At 38.2% G+C, this 19,543-nt stretch overlaps 1 protein-coding gene across 50 annotated transcripts in view; it reads left to right on the forward strand.

Moving 5' to 3' along the window:
* The window catches only part of SOX6 (SRY-box transcription factor 6), a 719,879-nt gene that overhangs the window by 616,791 nt on the left and 83,545 nt on the right, over nucleotides 1–19,543 (forward strand). For 22 of the 50 annotated variants that reach the window (XM_086339827.1, XM_086339833.1, XM_086339855.1 and 19 more), the window contains 3 exons: nucleotides 6,005–6,154; nucleotides 12,251–12,434; nucleotides 15,416–15,603. In XM_086339827.1, the coding sequence (XP_086195953.1) occupies nucleotides 6,005–6,154; nucleotides 12,251–12,434; nucleotides 15,416–15,603 (522 nt within the window). Of the gene's footprint in view, nucleotides 1–6,004; nucleotides 6,155–12,250; nucleotides 12,477–15,415; nucleotides 15,604–19,543 lie in introns of all 50 variants that reach the window. The other 28 variants (XM_086339818.1, XM_086339841.1, XM_086339823.1 and 25 more) reach the window with 3 other exon arrangements.

The following is a 19,543-nucleotide window of genomic DNA, read 5'->3' on the forward strand; positions in this document are numbered from 1 at the left end:
TGATGGGACCAGATGCCATGATCTTCATTTTCTGAATGTTGAGCTTTAAGCCAACTTTTTCACTCTCCTCTTTCACTTTCATCAAGAGACTTTTGAGTTCCTCTTCACTTTCTGCCATAAGGGTGGTGTCATCCGCATATCTGAGGTTATTGATATTTCTCCCGGCAATCTTGATTCCAGCTTGTGCTTCTTTCAGCCCAGCGTTTCTCATGATGTACTCTGCATATAAGTTAAATAAGCAGGGTGACAATATACAGTCTTGACGTACCCCTTTTCCTATTTGGAACCAGTCTGTTGTTCCATGTCTAGTTCTAACTGTTGCTTCCTGACCTGCATACAGATTTCTCAAGAGGCAGGTCAGGTGTTCTGGTATGCCCATCTCTTGAAGAATTTTCCACAATTTATTGTGATCCACACAGTCAAAGGCTTTGGCATAGTCAATAAAGCAGAAATAGATGTTTTTCTGGAACTCTCTTGCTTTTTTGATGATCCATTGGATGTTGGCAATTTGATTTCTGGTTCCTCTGCCTTTTCTAAAACCAGTTTGAACATCAGGAAGTTCACGGTTCACATATTGCTGAAGCCTGGCTTGGAGAATTTTGAGCATTACTTTACTAGTATGTGAGATGAGTGCAATTGTGCGGTAGTTTGAGCATTCTTTGGCATTGCCTTTCTTTGGGATTGGAATGAAAACTGACCTTTTCCAGTCCTGTGGCCACTGCTGAGTTTTCCAAATTTGCTGGCATATTGAGTGCAACACTTTCACAGCATCATCTTTCAGGATTTGAAATAGCTCAACTGGAATTCCATCACCTGCACTAGCTTTGTTCATAGTGATGCTTTCTAAGGCCCACTTGACTTCACATTTCAGGATGTCTGGCTCTAGGTGAGTGATCACACCATCATGATTATCTGGGTCGTGAAGCTCTTTTTTGTACAGTTCTGTGTATTCTTGCCACCTCTTCTTAATATCTTCTGCTTCTGTTAGGTTCCTACCATTTCTGTCTTTTATTGAGCCCATCTTTGCATGAAATATTTCCTTGGTGTCTCTAATTTTCTTGAAGAGATCTCTAGTCTTTCCCATTCTATTGTTTTCCTCTATTTCTTTGCATTGATTGCTGAGGAAGGCTTTCTTATCTCTCCTTGCTATTCTTTGGAACTCTGCATTCAAATGGGTATATCTTTCCTTTTCTCCTTTGTGTTTTGCTTCCCGTCTTTTCATAGCTATTTGTAAGGCCTCCTCAGACAGCCATTTTGCTTTTTTGCACTTCTTTTTCTTGGGGATGGTCTTGATTCCTGTCTCTTGTACAATGTCATGGACCTCCATCCATAGTTCATCAGGCAGTCTGTCTATCAGATCTAGTCCCTTAAATCTATTTCTCATTTCCACTGTGTAGTCATAAGGGATTTGATTTAGGTCATACCTGAATGGTATAGTGGTTTTCTCCACTTTCTTCAATTTTAGTCTGAATTTGGCAATAAGGAGTTCATGATTGGAGCCACAGTCAGCACCCAGTCTTGTTTTTGCTGACTTCATAGAGCTTCTCCATCTTTGGCTGCAAAGAATGTAATCAATCTGATTTCGGTGTTGACCATCTGGTGATATCCATGTGTAGAGTCTTCTTGTGTTGTTGGAAGAGGGTATTAGTTAGAGTTTAACTGGACATGGAACAACAGATTGGTTCCAAATAAGAAAAGGAGTATGTCAAAGCTGTATATTGTCACCCTGCTTATTTAACTTATATGCAGAGTACATCTTGAGAATCGCTGGGCTGGAAGAAGCACAAGCTGGTATCAAGATTGCTGGGAGAAATATCAATAACCTCAGATATGCAGATGACACCACCCTTATGGCAGAAAGTGAAGAGGAACTCAAAAGCCTCTTGATGAAAGTGAAAGAGGAGAGTGAAAAAGTTGGCTTAAAGCTCAACATTCAGAAAAGGAAGATCATGGCATCCAGTCCCATCACTTTATGGGAAATAGATGGGGAAACAGTGGAAACAGTGTCAGACTTTATTTTGGGGGGGCTCCAAAATCACTGAAGATGGTGATTGCAGCCATGAAATTAAAAGATGCTTACCCCTTGGAAGGAAAGTTATGACCAACCTAGACAGCGTATGAAAAAGCAGAGACATTACTTTGCCAACAAAGGTCCATCTAGTCAAGGCTATGGTTTTTCCTGTGGTCATGTATGGTGAGATTTGGACTGTGAAGAAAGCTGAACACCGAAGAATTGATGTTTTTGAAGTGTGGTGTTGGAGAGGACTCTTGAGAGTCCTTTGGACTGCAAGGAGATCCAACCAGTCCATTCTAAAGGAGATTAGCCCTGGGTGTTCTTTGGAAGGAATGGTGCTAAAGCTGAAACTCCAGTACTTTGGCCACCTCACATGAAGAGTTGACTCATTGGAAAAGACTCTGATAGTAGGAGGGATTGAGGGCAGGAGGAGAAGGGGATGACAGAGGATGAGATGGCTGGATGGCATCACCGACTTGATGGACGTGAGTTTGAGTGAACTCTGGAGTTGGTGATGGACAGGGAGGCCTGGATTGCTGTGATTCATGGGGTCGCAAAGAGCCAGACACAACTGAGCGACTTAACTGAACTGAACCTATTTTCCTTCCTAAATCATTAGTTTTCAAAGGAGTTTTCTAACTTAAAGCTATTTATATAAATAACTAATATTTTATGTTCTTTCAGAAAAGGATACAGTAAAATTTAGGGAAAATTTAAATTTATACATAATTAGGCTAAGAAGAAAAAATTAGTACTACAATTTGTTTTAGGAAAATGTAAGGTGGGTTAGTGAAGCCAGTAGTTATTCAGGACCGATCTAGTCAACATTCTAAAAATGACTTCAAGAAGACAGTTTCTTAGAATAATTTAACTTGAACTGAATTTATTTTCCTTTTATATCTTAAAACTCATTGCCATAAAATTATTCATCATATTTGCAATAAATGTAATCATATACCACTGCTGTTGCCTTATCTATAGAGAGAATATCTCTCCTCCCTAACACCCAGTGACTTTATATGGGACATTAATTCAGAAAATATTGATTGATTATCTTTTATTTGCAAGGCACTATTCTTGATACTAGGCATTCAAAAGTAATTAGTTTGGTCATGACTTCAATAAGCTTATAGTTTATCAAAAATGATAAGACATGTGTATAGCTATGCTGTTCAGTCACTAAAGTTGTGCCAACTCTTTTGTAACCCCATGGACTGTAGCCCATCAGGCCCCTCCGTCCATGGGATTTCCCAGGCAAGAATAGTGGAATGGGTTGCCATTTCCTTCTCCAAGTGATCTTCCCAATCCAGGGATCAAACCCGCTTCTCCTGCATTGGCAGGTGAGTTCTTTACCACTGAGCCACCAGGGAAACCAGTGCATATCTATACACAAGGTTTTTAAAAAGTGATAAGCTTTGCAGGAAAGGTACAAATCAGATGCTGAGGATCTTTATCTTACATCCTCTCCAGAACCATAAGCTTGTTCCAAGAGTTTGAAGCCTCCTCATCTCCTAATGAAAGTGAAAGTCACTCAGTCCTGTCTGACTCTGCAACTGCATGGACTAGTTCTCCAGGCCAGAATCCTGGAGTGGGTAGCTTTTTCCCTTCTCCAGTGGATCTTCCTTTCTCCAGCCTGGGCGTCCCTGATAACTCAGTTGGTAAAGAATCTGCCTGCAATGCAGGAAACCTGAGTTTGATCCTTGGGTTGGGAAGATCCCCTGGAGAAGAGAAAGGCTACCCACTCCAGGATTCTAGCCTAGAGAATTCCATGGACTGTATAGTCCATAGGGCCACAAAGAGTCAGACATGACTGAACTACTTTTACAGCTCCTAATACAAAGCCTAACATATAGAATATATTCAATTAATGTTTGCTTAGAAGGTGAGCTATTTGTAAAATTATTCCGTAAACCTATGCCTGTTAATGAATGGCATTCTTTTATCCAAGACAGATCTAAAGTCCTCAATCTGAAAAGCTCTATACTTATATCTAAAATATTTTGTTAGAATGTGAAAATGTTTACTTTCATGAGCACTTTCTATCTTTACAGTGAACTTTAATTTCTGATTTCTATTGCAAGGCTCTTTCTACTAAATCTTATCTAATATCTTACTGTCCAGTTTACCCAGCTCTGTAAGTTTTATAAACTATGGCCATACTTCTTCCTGCATCTAATGTATCAGTAACCACAACACCCAAGGAACTCCAAGAAATCACAATTCTTAAGGAATCTTGTCTTTCTTAAGTACAATCCTAATAAAGAAATATAAAATAAATGATTGTCAAAACTTTAGAGGAAGCAATTAACACTATTCTATTTCTAAAAAGCAACTATAATGTTCAATTATTTTGAAGGATTTCTGAATTTAATCAACTTTAAAAAAAATAGATTTATGTCCAACAATCTGTTTTTCAGCTTTTCTTCACTGGTTAAAGTTTCCTGAAGGACTTGTGATTGAGTAAAATTGACTTTCTTCTCATCTTGTGAATCAGGAGCTAAAATGAAGACATAAATGATTTCTAAGGACTCTTACCTGTCTAAGATTTCTTGACTCTTTAATACTCAATAGTAAGGCATATTGGTGATGATACTAGCCACCATTTATCGCCATATAGTCATTACTTTTCCAACTCTCAACCATCTCCACTCCATTCAATATGTAATGTTCCCTCACTGGCTTAGCACCAACTCCATCCCACCCCCATCCCTGCCCCTTTTGAAGACACCTGGCTGAATTTTAAAAGAAAAGAGTGTAACAGAGTAAAAAGGAAACAAGACAGTCTTTTTTCTCCCTGAAGTTCTAGCAGTTTGACTGGCTATTACTTGTGAATTTTTCTTGCCACTGAGTCATTGCACATACAGAATTATGAAACTTTAATTTCTTTAGAGGCTTGTTATATTAGAGAAATTGTTCCAAAGAAAGCAACAATCATGACATAAGCACATCTGGCTCTTGCAAATTATTCTTTATTAAGCTTTCATTTAATTACATGTGCTGAAAGGTCTGTTTTTGATTACTGTAATTTTTTTTTTATTTGTCCATCTGAATGATAGTAATGCTAGAAATTACATACAAACCACCTGTTTTTTCTCCTCTACTAATATGGCAAAGTTTGAGCTGTTTTCTCTGTGGTTGATGAACTAGGAAGCTTTTTATTTATTATGATAAAAATATGACTATCAAGGTAATGGCTTAATCTTGATGATAAGAAGAAAATAAAATATTTGAATGGCGTTTTCAAGCATTAAATTATGTTAAAATTGAGGTATCTGAATTCTGGTTAACCATAACAGATTAACACATTTATTTATCACCAGTTGCACCCCAAAGCTAATAAATCGACAGTTAAGGATTTCACATCCTGTGCTAGGAAAAAGAAGCTTGACTTTTTTCCTCCACAAATCTGGCTATATTCTCTTTAGGATTATGCTATATGCAGCATAGAGGAAGGAGGGACTGGTACTGGGCCTTAGGGATCTTGAGGGCAGCACTCTGAACACCCAGAGGGGTCAGCATCCCTAGAAAAGTTTAGTCAGTACTGAATTAGAATGATGTTCTTCCAGAAGTGCCTGGAAAAGTTTAGATCAGTTTCTTAGTTCATGAATATTAAAATTACATGAATGGACATAACAACATTTAGTGCACCTTATAACGATTTTAAGTACTCGAACGAATATTTGAGATCAAAGGAATTAGTCAAATTCCTTTCTGTATGATTGAAGAAACTGAGTTCCAGAGCAAGTCAATCCTTTGTTTAGGGTCCTAAACTTATTTTTAGAAGGACCAGGAACAGAATAATGGCTCCCATAGCACTGCTCTTTCTTTCTGTTATACTATTTATTCTTTTTTATATTCTTCTTTAAAAATAGTGAAAGAGAAATTTCAAAGCATTCAGAGAAATAGTTATCTAACAATACGGTAAGTTTTTTCAGAAGCTCTGTTTCAGCTGCATTTAAAGAGATGATTTTTGTCTTCCCTGTTTTGCAGCAGCTCTATGCCGCTCAGCTGGCCAGCATGCAGGTGTCACCTGGAGCAAAGATGCCATCAACTCCACAGCCACCAAACGCAGCAGGGGCAGTCTCACCTACTGGGATAAAAAATGAAAAGAGAGGGACCAGCCCTGTAACTCAAGTTAAGGTATTTGCTTTGCAGGATTATGGAAACAGTTTGGAAAATAGCTTCACAAGGAAGGTAGTGAACCAGGCTGTGCTGGGCATAAACAGCAGGAAGCAAAGCAACATAAAGGAACCCCAAAATGTTCCTCTTTATGGTAAATTTCATGATTGAGCACTGAGAAACAGGTGTTTCCCTTTTGATAACAATAGTGCCATATTGTGAGATCTTTACCTGAATCTGCAAACTTATTTCTCAACAGTTTTTCCCCTTTGGATTCTGACTTTTATTTTTTAATGTTCATTGGCATGTATGGCCATGGTTTTATTACCAGTCTTTGTCATAGTCTTGTGACACTTCTCTCTAACTTTAAACAGGTGGGGAGCCAACTGATAGTGCTAGAGGAGGAGGATCTCAAAACTTTAGATTGACAAGAAAAAAAGAGAACCCGATGCTGGACCTTTATATGGTTTGATGGTAAAGGTCTCTCTCCCTCAAACAATAGTTATAAATGTGGGCTTTGAGGAATGAATGGTGTCATAATCTAATTATGCTTCAATGCCATGTATAGTTGTGATAGGATAAATAGGATCGCCCAAGTTATGACTGAAACATTAATAGATCCTTTCCTCACTGATTTTCAGTGTCTTAAAATGGAGTAGCCAGGAAGTACTTGGTGACAGAGGGGAACTGATGATCCAGTCTAACTTTGTGCTGCAGCTGGTACTTATAGGTTTTTATGATTGTTTTTGCTTCCTATATTGAATTTAAAAATTCAGAAAGTTCAAAGAAACAATTCTTTTATATCATTGACTTACTTACTTTGAAGGATACACTAAGCACAGATGTATTATTGTATGTGTCCAAAGTACTGCCTTTGGAGAAATTTTGCCATTATTACTTCATTACATGGGAAATACCTAAGGCCAATGAAACAGCATTGAAGTCCACAAAATTACTGAAATTGTTTTATTTTCTAAAACATGTAGATAGGAATTTCGAGATTTCAGGAAAGCCATTAAAAATATGGATCCCAAATACCAAAGATTAAAAAAAAAGTAAACATAATTAGGAGGGATAGTTCTGCCTGTGCCTGTCCAAAGGAATTAATTTAATGTCCCCCATGCCTTTACAGTCTCCAAAAAAGTAAATGAACATTTATGCTTTGTGGTTAGAAATATTGAGATATGACAATAGGGGCTTTACATTTAATAAGATAGCATTAACTTATGGAAACAGACTATTTTGTGTTCCAGGACTTTCTTTTTGTGAGTAAGAGAACACTACAATTCAAACCAAAGCACTTTGTTTAACTATAGTTGTTGGAGTATAAGCATATCAAACATCAGTGACTTGAGGTATTGAGTATTAAATATTTTAACATGAAAAAGTCATTTTGTAAGTGAGTTGGCCAAATGGAATTGCACCAAACCAAGCCTTTACTGGATGAGTAAAATGTTCCCTGGTTAGACTCAAGTTTATATCTGCTTTTACCATTCCAGCTTTGTGGGCCAACTGAATTTTATTACTCACTTGACCACATACAAATTCTTAGGGAGCTCTCTGTATAATTTAACTTGACTCTACTTTATGTTAATAACAAAGGAAACATTTATCATACTTATTAGATTGTTTATTGTATGTGTGAGTAAAACTATATAGACTAAGACATAAAGCAAATGTTTTAAATTTTTAAAATAGCTCCAACCTATTATTGTAGAAGTTCTAAAAATAATCTTATGTTTTGCTAATTGAAAGAATTAGGGTCACTAAAATATCTCATGTTTCTTTCTATAGTCATTCTTTCCCTCTGTATATAATATGACTATGTAACCTAGGGCATTGTTAGCTGAAGGTAATAAAAATAAAAATAGATGGTCTTCTGTTCCTTTTTCCCCCGAAGAATTTTTATTTGCTACAGTTGTCAACATCAGTAGTTAGGTTGTTTCTGTTCAAATGTCAGTTCTATGACTTTTACTAGATGTGTCACCTTGGGCAAGTTACTTAACTTCTTTTAATGTTAGTTTTTGCCTCTGCAATTTGAAGGTTAATATTATTATGGGTCTTCAGTGAGATAATACATCCTCTAGCATATAGTAAATATTTAATAAATGTTAGTATAGCAATGATGTTGATGATAGGAATCTGATGATAATAAAGATGCTGGTAAGTGGTAATAGTTATTGTGATTGAAATATCTGGTTGTATACCCTGAGAGGTTCTAAAAGAAACCAAGAAGTTTTCCATTTTAAACCATTATGGAGGAACAGGGATTCTATTTGCTCTCCAAATTTAAAGAAGTAAAACTCAAGACAAAATATAAAACAGTGGTTTCAGACATTTCCAGTAGGAATACAGGAAAGTGACCTCTGATAGAAGCGAAACAAGAGAGGCAGGCACCACAGCTGATCCAGCTTACTGTCTTGAAAAGCTTCCAGGCAATAGTGTGGGGTGTATGTGGGGGTTCCCCACATGCTGCTTGGCAGGCTTCCTGAGTAGAGAGACAAGACTTCAGAGTTTCAAGATGCCAAGGTAGATAGAATTTGTGAGGTAGAGTGCCAGAGGAGAGAACTGTATAGAGAGAGAGCACAGGAGATCCGCAGAAGGTTTCCCTGTATTTAGCTGAGTATTGAGCAGCTTATACATGTGAGGAAACTATCTGAGGCCAGGGGGAAAGCAAGATGTAGCAGGCAAAACCACTACGAGGTTCATGAAGAACTGAGGATGATTTGTATTCCCGTTGGCCAGATTGGAATGATCTCTTGACACATGGGTACCAAGTAGAGTCCTTAGCAGGGTGTTACTTCACTGCTGCTGCTGCTGCTAAGTCACTTCAGCCGTGTCCGACTCTGTGCAACCCCATAGACAGCAGCCCACCAGGCTCCCCTGTCCCTGGGATTCTCCACGCAAGAACACTGGAGTAGGTTGCATTTTCCTTCTCCAGTGCATGAAAGTGAAAAGTCAAAGTGAAGTCGCTCAGTTGTGTCCAACTCTTAGCAACCCCATGGACTTCACTAGTAGGGCCAAATTATCTCTATACCTGCCTAACTCAGTTTAAAAGCAAGCCTGGTAAGGCTCTCCATGTCTTAGAACAAAGTCCACAAATATTTAAGGTAACATACAAACTGAAATCCAACACTGTAAAAATCTCAATGTGGAGCATCTATTCAATAATTATCAGGCTTGTAAGAAAATATGAAAAATAATGAAGAGAATAAATAGATCACTAGAGATAAACCTCAAAATAACACAGGTGATAAAATTACTAGATAAGACAATAAAAACAGCTCTTAAAAGAGACTTTCAACTAGACCAAGTGAAGAAGTAAGCATATCTGCTTCTCTTCACCCACAAAGTGTCTGTTGGGGCAGGACAAGCTGTGAGGATGAACAGCAGGCCTGCCATGGTGGAAAAGAATTGACTTGATTGGGAGTTAATCAGTGCTTCCCATGCTCAGTGGCATTGTTGGTAGAAATGGAAATTATTGAATTGTAAGACTAAATAATAAATTAGAATCTACAGCCATACTTTTTAATTGAGCTTCACTTTATTGTCCTTCACAGCTATTGTACTTTTTACAAATTGAAGGCTTGTGGAAATCCTGCATAGTCAGATGATGGTTAGCAATTTTTTTGGCAATAAATTATTTTTAATTAAGGTGTATACATTGTTTTTTAGATATAATGCTGTTGCACATTCAACAGACTACTGTATTGTATAAACATAACTTTTATATGCACTGGGAAACCAAAAATTCATGTGATTTGCTTTATTGGGTTATTTGACTTATTGCAGTGGTGTGAAACCAAACCCATAATGTCTCTGAAGTTTGCCTATATTCAAAAATGAATTATAAAACTAGATATTATAAACTCCACATATTCAAGAAACATGAACATTATAAGGCAGGGCATGGAAAATTCATATTGAATGCTTGAAGATGAAAAATACAGTGTTTGAGATGAAAAGTACACTGGATTGGTATTGATTTGGAATAGCAACAGATTAGATATTACAGAAGAAAAACTAGTGAGCTTGATGACATGACAATGAAACATAGAAAAAAAGACTATCAGTGCTGTAGAACATCAAATGGCCTAATATATACAAATAGAGCCCCAGAAAGAGAAGGAAGGGACAGAAAATATATTTTAAAGAGTAATGGCTGAAATTTTTCTAAATTTGAAGACGCTGAACTAAGGGATCATAAGAAACTTGGTGAAGTAAAAGAAATGTGGAGAAAACTAACTACATACCTAATGTAGAAATCACCGTTATTGAGAAGTGAGTAAAGTAACTAACTAGTCTAAATATCCTTTGAATTCAGAGCAAAGGCAAGTAAATTTTAATTAAGTACTGTTTGTGAGGGATGCGACTGTGTTTCCTGAGGACCTATCGTATATCTGCTGCTGCTAAGTCGCTTCAGTCGTGTCCGACTCTGTGACCCCAGAGACGGCAGCCCACCAGGCTCCCCCGTCCCTGGGATTCTCCAGGCAAGAACACTGGAGTGGGTTGCCATTTCCTTCTCCATATCGTATATCTAGAGATAAAAGTACATTGCACCATAGATGTGCCAGATTACTTATTTCCTACCAAGACAAACAAGCAAAACAACAAAATAAAGCTAGGGTATCATGACACTATCAAATTACTTATTTTATCTGATAATTCAGCAAAGAAAAAAAGTGCCTGGGATTTGGAGCCTAATAAACTATAATTCAAATTCTGTCCTTCCCTGTATGGCTTTGGATGGTCATTTTATCACTTTGCTTCTTTCTTTGTAAATGTAGAATACTACTCCCCAGTCTCATAGTTATTGGTAGTTAAATGAGCTAATATACTTGAAAATATCTAGCACAATGTTTAGTCATAACGGCTCTTTTGTGCATGTTATTTACATTTTCTCTTTCTAATCTTCCCTCCTGATTACTATTTTCTGGCATCCCTTTTTCTTCCCACTTAAACAATGACCCTTAGTGCTGGAAGAGACCTTAGAGATCAGCTAGAATCAGGCCCTCTTTTCTATAGATGAAGAAATTGAGTCCCAGAGAAGTGACATGTTTGCCATAGGGGAGAAAGTTCAGTGTGTTCTAAACAATGATGTGAAACGCAAGTTCTCTGTGCCTTCTCAGAAGCAAAAGAGGAGTTAACATTTGCTGGAAATTTTGTTTTAAACACAATACTGCAGATCTTAAAAACCTAGCATTTAAATGAGTATGTTCATATTACAATTAAATTTCTAGAATGAAAGAAGTGTTGTTAAGGGTGTTACATGGCAGAATAAATGAAACAAAAAAATAAAGGTAAAGAGCTTAGCTTTCAAGCTCCTGGTAAAACCAGCGTTAGAAGCCAGATATTTGAATACTGTGCTCAGTATAGAAGAACAGGCATCTTAAAATAGACATTCTGTAAATATATGCAGCAAAGAATATAAAGAGACATCACTTCAGACGTGAAAAATAAATTGCATATAGCATGGTATGTAAAACATAATTATAATGTGTGTTTGCTCTTTACAAAAATTAATTTTAAACATGAATAGAGACCAGAATATAGACCATGAAGAGTGCCCACGCCCAGAAAGCCACATAGAAGCCATGCTGTGGCATGCGGCTCTCTGGGCAAAGGCCCAGGAGAGCAGAAGAAGGCTTACAGTGTTTCCATTTTTAAAGTACTTGCAATTGTTTGATTTAAAATATATATTAAAAAATTAGCGGCAGAGCCCATTTATAGTTCCAGGAACTTTTCAGAGAAAATAACACAAAAGCACTACAGAGCTGCTGAAATTTTAAATAATTCTTTGTAAATGCCCTAGGTTAATTTGGATCCCTGAAAACACATTAGGAAATTAAGCTGTAATGTGAGCTAATTCAGATTTTAATTTGGCAAAAAGAATGATCCAACTACACAGTTAATGTAAATAGAAGCATAACACAGGGAAATTAATGAGGTTTCCTTCCGATGAATCTTCAAGGAGGTAGATAATTAGCTTCTTTTGTTATTATTGTGGAGAATGTGGCATTGTCTCTGAGGTGTAAAATAACTGTGGCTTACTAAGTGATAATGTGCTTCATTTGTCTTTTTTTTTTTTTAATAATTATTTATGTTAAACTCTTGTAGGATGAAGCAGCAGCACAGCCGCTGAATCTCTCATCCCGACCCAAGACAGTTGAGCCTGTAAAGTCCCCAACATCTCCCACCCAGAGCCTCTTCTCAGCCAGCAAAACCAGCCCTGTCAATCTGCCTAACAAAAGCAGCATCCCCAGCCCCATTGGAGGAAGTTTGGGAAGAGGATCCTCTTTAGGTAAATGGAAAAGTCAACACCAGGAAGAGACTTATGAATTAGGTAAAGGAAAGCAAAATGCGTTTAATGATGACTGATTCTTGTTTCCAAAGTATTCTTTAGTCCAAGAAAAATTTAAATACTGAAAGTAAATAACGTAAAAGTAAATTCTTTTCTACTAAAACATAACCCAGTGTGGCGTCTTGGGTGACTAGAACTTTCAGGAAAGGTAGATCCAGCAATCAGAGACTTAGAAATTTCTGTGTTGAGTCAGTGCTTTGTCACTGAAGTGACTCTAGGCAGAGTAAGAGTGACCATGAACTCTCCAAGGGCCTAAAGGAAACTGGCCTGAAAGCTGCCTGCCAAAAGTCTAAAATTTTTTGAAATTTTGTTTTCTTTGTAAAATGTGAATTTTATACCTTATCCTATATCAGTTTTGCATTGAAGCAAATATGAATGACACTTCAGTGACATCATATAAAATAAAGTGGATATCTAGTAAGATATGTCATAGTGATCCTCTGTCTTCTTACATTCTCTGATACACTGCCAATTGTCTCTAGGAATGTCATACCCTGGTGTGAGAAGTATAGGGGAAAAATGGGATCTGGCATCAGGCAGCCTTGAACTGAGAAAGAGCCTTTACTTACTAGCTGTGTGACCCTGTGAAAATTATTTAATATTTTTTTTAACTGAGTTTCCTAATCTCTGGAAAGGAAATATTATTTCCTAGCTTATAGGTTGGTATGAGAATTAAGACAGAAATGTATATATATATAAAGTCTCTAACATGATATCTGGAACCCAGAAGGCATGCAACCCAAAAGACTAGACAGCCAAATACCAACACATTTACAAATACATGTGGAATGAAACAGTAATTGTGAAAGTACTTGTCAGTGGCAGAGAGCCAAATAAATATGAACATTATTATTACCATGCTCTATAAATTTCTTAATTTTCCAATAAGACACAGAAGTTCAAAGGGATTTGGGACTAGAACCAGCATTTCTTTACCGTATTACCTTCCATGTTTTCTTTAATCCTATAGCCTGAATTGCTTACAGCAATAAATAATGTATAAGTGTAGCCATTTACAGTTTAACCAAACATTTTGTCTATCTTATCTCATTTGATTTTTCACTATCATCTTATGAGTTAGGTAGTATGTTATTGTTATGCTTGTATAATAAACTGTCGTCTTACAGATAAAGTGACTCACCCACAGCCATGTGGCTGTTAATTAGCAGAGTTAAAACTAAAATCCAGGTCTTCTCACGTATAACTCAGTGCTCCTTTTGAAAACTCATAGTTGGAACATTTGCTGAACAATGCTGAATCTTAAGTGGCTCTTCTGATGATAAGATGTAAATCTTCCTTACTGAAACTGGGGACATTAGGATCTACTCAGCAGTCTATCCTCTTTTTGAGTCAGGACACTCTTTTAGGGGCTCAGAGATTTTCACTCCAAGTCAGTGGGATCACTGTGGCAAAGAGAAATGAATCATTCCCAGCATGTGAATATGATCACGGGATTATTGAAAGTTGTGAGATGAGGGGAAAAAAGCCAACATGAGGATAAATAATAGGCTTGATCTTGAAAAGGCCCTCCTATAAACCACTTCTAAATTTTATTTGGAAAGCATTTGTTTTCTGTACTTAACATAGTGAGGGACAAAAATGACTGTATCACAGGCCCTTGTTCTTTTGGAGTTTACATCTTAGCAGAGTGTATTCCTTAGATCGTGAACTAGAAATGAGCTGAAGTAATAACACCCTTGTTCACACAATACTGGATGGATTTTCTTTTTTAATCAGAAAAGCTTCAGAACTAAAGATACAGGGTTTCCATCGGCTAAAAAGTGGCTGTTTAACTTTCTAAAACTTTTCCATAGATAGCGTTGGGAATATTTTCTAAACTCGAGTGATAAGCACATGTACTGCACACGCATAGACGTGAGCTTGATCGTGGTCTGGTTTCCTCCGTCCCATCTGTCTCTGTGAGGTGTGTGCACATACACAGATACACACACACATACACACACACACACACGTGTGCTATGAAATGCTCATACCAGGAAACACACAACCTCATCACATTAAACTTTACCACAGCAGCTGAAATCTGTCAGTCAGTTGCCTTCTTTTTGTCTAAAATTGGAAAAGCTAAAGTATCAATTTTAACCTACAATAAAATGCAAGATATAGAGGAAATTTCGTTTAATTTTAAATTTTGTCCTTCTGTGCTGCATGGAATATAATGAAAGTAAATATTTTCACTTTATTTTAAGCTTTATCCTTATATAAATTCCATTCCCACACATTCAGCCTCACTGTCAAGAAGACAGGGAACTGAGAGCAGTGGGTGTTCAGGTTGTGGGTAGGAAATGGGTTGTCATTCTCTTGGTAAGTAACTGAGGCAGCATGAGTGGAATGCTTCATTAACCAGCCAGTGACTGGGGAACAGAGAGTGTGGTGTATTCCTTCCCACCCCCTCTCTCCTGCAGTGGACGTGTGAACACACAGATACAGATATCGCTACAGGATGTGGATAGCCTCACAGATTTTTTTTTTTGGCTGGGTCAGAAACAGCTTTCCTGCATTAGCACACTAAATATAATAGACAGCCTGCACAGATGTCTCTGTGCTCCTTCCTACCACTTTCATCCCAACTACTCTCCCACTAATTGTTAAATATAACCAGAAAAGGGGTGTGTGTGTGTGTGTACATATATAGGAATCTAGGAACCTTCACTTGTGAGGAAGCGGGTTAACAGAGCCCAGATAAACTGAAATGCTAGGGTATCCTCCAAGAACTAAAAACAAAAAACCCAGCACAACTCAGTTACCCTGAATTTCTGTGGTCTATTGCATTTTTCTTAACAGCGAACGAGCCCCTTCCTTGCTCAGAGAATGTGGTGTTCTACAGGGGAGTGGACAGTAGCAGTATTTTTTAAGTGCCTAACCTTACGACCCTCTAATAATACATCCTGTGTATGCAGATATCCTGTCCAGTCTCAACTCTCCTGCCCTGTTTGGGGATCAGGATACAGTGATGAAAGCTATTCAGGAAGCTCGGAAGATGCGAGAACAGATCCAGCGGGAGCAGCAACAGCAACAGCCACATGGTGTTGATGGGAAACTGTCCACCCTGAATAATATGGGGCTGAACAACTGTAGGAATGAAAAGGTAAAACTTGCTTCCCTCCTTCACTGGCTCTGCTAGACCCACTGACTCATTTTTATCTGGCTCTTTCCAGGCTCCAAAGCATCAACCTGCAGCCAAAGATTCAGGCTTCTAGCTTGAGGACTGTCTTGCATTATGTTTAAGCATTGCTGCTGATTAACAAATATACCTTTTCCCTCTTAGTGTGGGTTGCCTCTCAGGTACCCAACGAAACACCCAAACTCCTGCCATTGGTGTTTTTCTGTCCTATTCCAAAAGGTTTAGAAATATCTTATAATAAAGGGGGTATATGAGGTTACAGACTACCAGAATATTTTATAAAAGCATATATACTCAATGAAGGCTAATACATTATTATGACTCATCATTGAATTTATTACTAAGTTTTCTGTCAGCCTGAGCAAAACAGAAAACAGAGAAACTTATAAAATGCATTCATTTATTTTTTTGATTCATCAGATTATTTATCAAGTGCTTAGTGTGTAATAGACACTGTTCTAGGCACTGGAGATACAACAGTGAACAAATGAGACAAAAATCTCTGTTCTCATAGAGCTTACATTCTGATAGGGGAACACAGATGAAGAAGAAAATAAATAAATACATAATGAATAATGTTGGTAACAGGAGGAGGTGAATCATTGCCATGAGGGAAATAGAAGCAAGTTAAGGAAATACAGAGTTACAGGATTGTTCCTTTAGGTAGGCTGGTAAGGACTCTGAGGAGGTGTCGTGTAATAGAGAGAGTGAAGGAAGCCTTGTGCAGGCCACAGGAAGAGCATCCAGGCAGTGGGAACAATAGGCTTAGAGGCCCTTAGAGTGTAGGACCAGCAACAAGGAGGCCAATTTAGCAAGAGCAACTGGAGGAAAGGCAGAGCAGTGAGACCTAAAGAGAAGTCTCTGCCTGGGGCAGAGTGGGGTAGACCTGTAGGCCTTGGAAGGACTATGTGTATTTCACTCTGAATCTGATGAGAATTCCTGCCTCCCTCTTCACATGGCTGTCTTCCCTCTGTGTATGTCCCCATGTCTCCAAATCTTTCTCTTCTTAAGAAGAACATCACTTATTGAATTTAGGGTCCACCCTAATCCAGTGTGACTTTAACTTGATTATATCTGCAAAGACCCAGTTTCCTACAGATAGAAAAATAGATTACATAAATATATTAATTTAATACATTAAATTAATAATGAATTAACTCCCCCTCCCCTACTTTGATTGATCCTTTTAGCAAGAAGTTCACATAAAGTCGGAGAAGGCAATGGCACCCACTCCAGTACTCTTGCCTGGAAAATTCCATGGGCGGAGGAGCCTGGTAGGCTGCAGTCCATGGGGTCGCGAAGAGTCGGACACGACTGAGCGACTCCACTTTCACTTTTCACTTACATGCATTGGGGAAGGAAATGGCAACCCACTCCAGTGTTCTTGCCTGGAGAATCCCAGGGACGGGGGAGCCTGGTGGGCTGCCGTCTATGGGGTCACACAGAGTCGGACACGACTGAAGTGACTTAGCAGTCACATAAAGTAGGAGAGAAACTATCTGGGGGAATGGTGGGCCTTTTGGTGCTGGATAAGCCATAAGCTTTTATACACTTGGGACCTGCTATGCATAGGGATTGTTGTTCTGTCACTAAGTTGTGTCCAACTCTTTGCGAACCCATGGACTGCAGCATGCCAGCCTTCCCTCTCCTTCACTATCTCCTGGAGTTTGAGCATACTTTTTTTGGAGTTTGCACCACCTCCATGTTGCTCAAACTCCATGTTTGCTCTATATTCTATGTCTGGTTATATTCATATCCATTATATTATATCTGTTGTGTTAATGATGCCATCCAACACTCTCATCCTCTGTCTCCCCCTTCTCCTCCTGCCCTCAACCTTTCCCAGCACCAGGGTCTTTTCCGCTGAGTCAGCCCTTTACGTCAGGTGGCCAAAGTACTGGAGCTTCAGCTTTATCATCAGTTCTTTCAATGAAAATTTAGGGTTGATTTCCTTTAGGATTTGTCATAGCTTAGTCGCTAAGTCATGTCTGACTCTTGCGACCCCATGGACTATGGCCTGCTAGGCTCCTCTGTCTATGGGATTCTCTAGGCAAGAATACTGGAGTGGATTGCCATTTCCTCTAGGGGATCTTCCCAACCCAGGAATTGAACCCAGGTCTCCTGCATTGCAGGCAGAGTCTTTACCAACTGAGCTACAAGGGAAACCCTCTTTTAGGATTGACTGGTTTGAACTCCTTGCTGTCCAGGGGACTCTCAAGAGTCTTCTCCAGCACCACAGTTTGAAGGCATCAATTCTTCAGTGCTTAGCCTTCTTCATGGTCTAACTGTCACATCTGTACATGACTATTGGAAAAATCATAGCTTTGACTATATGGACCTTTGTCAGCAGAGTGTTGCCTCTGCTCTTTAATACACTGTCTAGGTTTGTCATAGCTTTTCTTCCAAGGAGCAAGCATCTTTTAATTTCATGGCTGCAGTCACCATCTACAGTAATTTTGGAGCCCAAGAAAATAAGATCTGTCACTGCTTCCACTTTTTCCCCGTTTATTTATCATGAAGTGATGGGACTAGATGCCATGATCTTAGCTTTCTGAATGTTGTTTTAAGTCAGCTTTTTCACTCTCTTTCACCCTCATCAAGAGGCTCTTTAGTTCCTCTTCACTTTCTGGCAGTAGAGTGGTATCATCTGCCTATCTGAGGCTATTGATATTTCTCCCAGCAATCTTGATTCCAGCTTGTGATTCATCCAGCCTGGCATTTTACATGATGTACTCTGTATATAAGTTAAATAAACAGTGTGACAATATGGAGCCTTGTCATACTCCTTTCCCAATTTTGAACCAGTCCGTTATTACATGTCTGGTTCTAACTGTTTCTTCTTGACCTGCATACATGTTTCTCAGGAGACACAGGGCTACTGAGTAGAAATTGGGGTAAAAGCAAGAGAATGGATACATGCAGCAGAGAACATCTCCTACTTTACAATTTTGTCAAGGGTGAATCCTAAAATTAGTATGAGAAGGATGTCGGTGATTTATCTAAGTCTTTTAAACTGTATTGGTTTTCAAATGAAAGTGATATATGGTTACTAAAATGTCTAATAATACAGTGGTATGGTCAATAGCTAATTACCCTTCTCACCGCATTAACTACCATTGGTGATTCACAAGTTTTCTTTGCATATGTGGGAAGTATTAATGAGTTTAAAGGTATATATTCTCACTTGGAGTGGTAGGCCCTGAGTTGTCACTTGCCAGCTATGTGATATTTGGTAAGTTGAATAACTTCTCTGGATCTAAAGTTCTTCATCTGTAATGTGAGGGTAGTAATCTGGGTTACAATAGAATAAAATATATATGAATATACCTAGCAAAGCCTCAGGTACAGAGTGGGTACTTTCTTATGTTTCCCATACCTTTTAGGCTACATTATGGGTGATCTTTGAATATATAGAACAAATGAGCTATTTTGCCACAGATATGAGTTCCTCATAACAATGATGGAAGGGTCAGCAGAAGAAAGCAGAGTTAAATGTTTCAGATGATAAAATATTGACCAACTTACATAGTTAAACTCCTTTCTAACTGAGTTCATACACAAAGCTATGGAAACTTCAGATTTATTAAGTTAGATCATGGTTTCATAATGTCATAATTTCATAATGTCATAATAATGCTGATGCCTCAGCATTATTGACATTTTTGGCTGGAGAATTCTTTGTCATGGGCGGCTAATCTGGCCTCTACTCATTAGGTGCCAGCAGCACCCCTCCTTTTGTGATGACCAGAAATGTCTCTAGACATTGCTAAATGTCCCCTATTGGGGTAGGGAGGACAAAATTACCCCTAGTTGAAATATCACTGGGCTAAATAAATATATTTAGAATTAATACATTTCAGAAATTTTATTCCACAAAAAAACAAGTTATTTAAATAATCACATG

This window comes from Bos grunniens, chromosome 15 (genome assembly GCF_055505025.1).
Source record: "Bos grunniens cultivar Pamir isolate PY7600 chromosome 15, Bosgru_T2T1.0, whole genome shotgun sequence".
Lineage (NCBI taxonomy): Eukaryota > Metazoa > Chordata > Mammalia > Artiodactyla > Bovidae > Bos > Bos grunniens.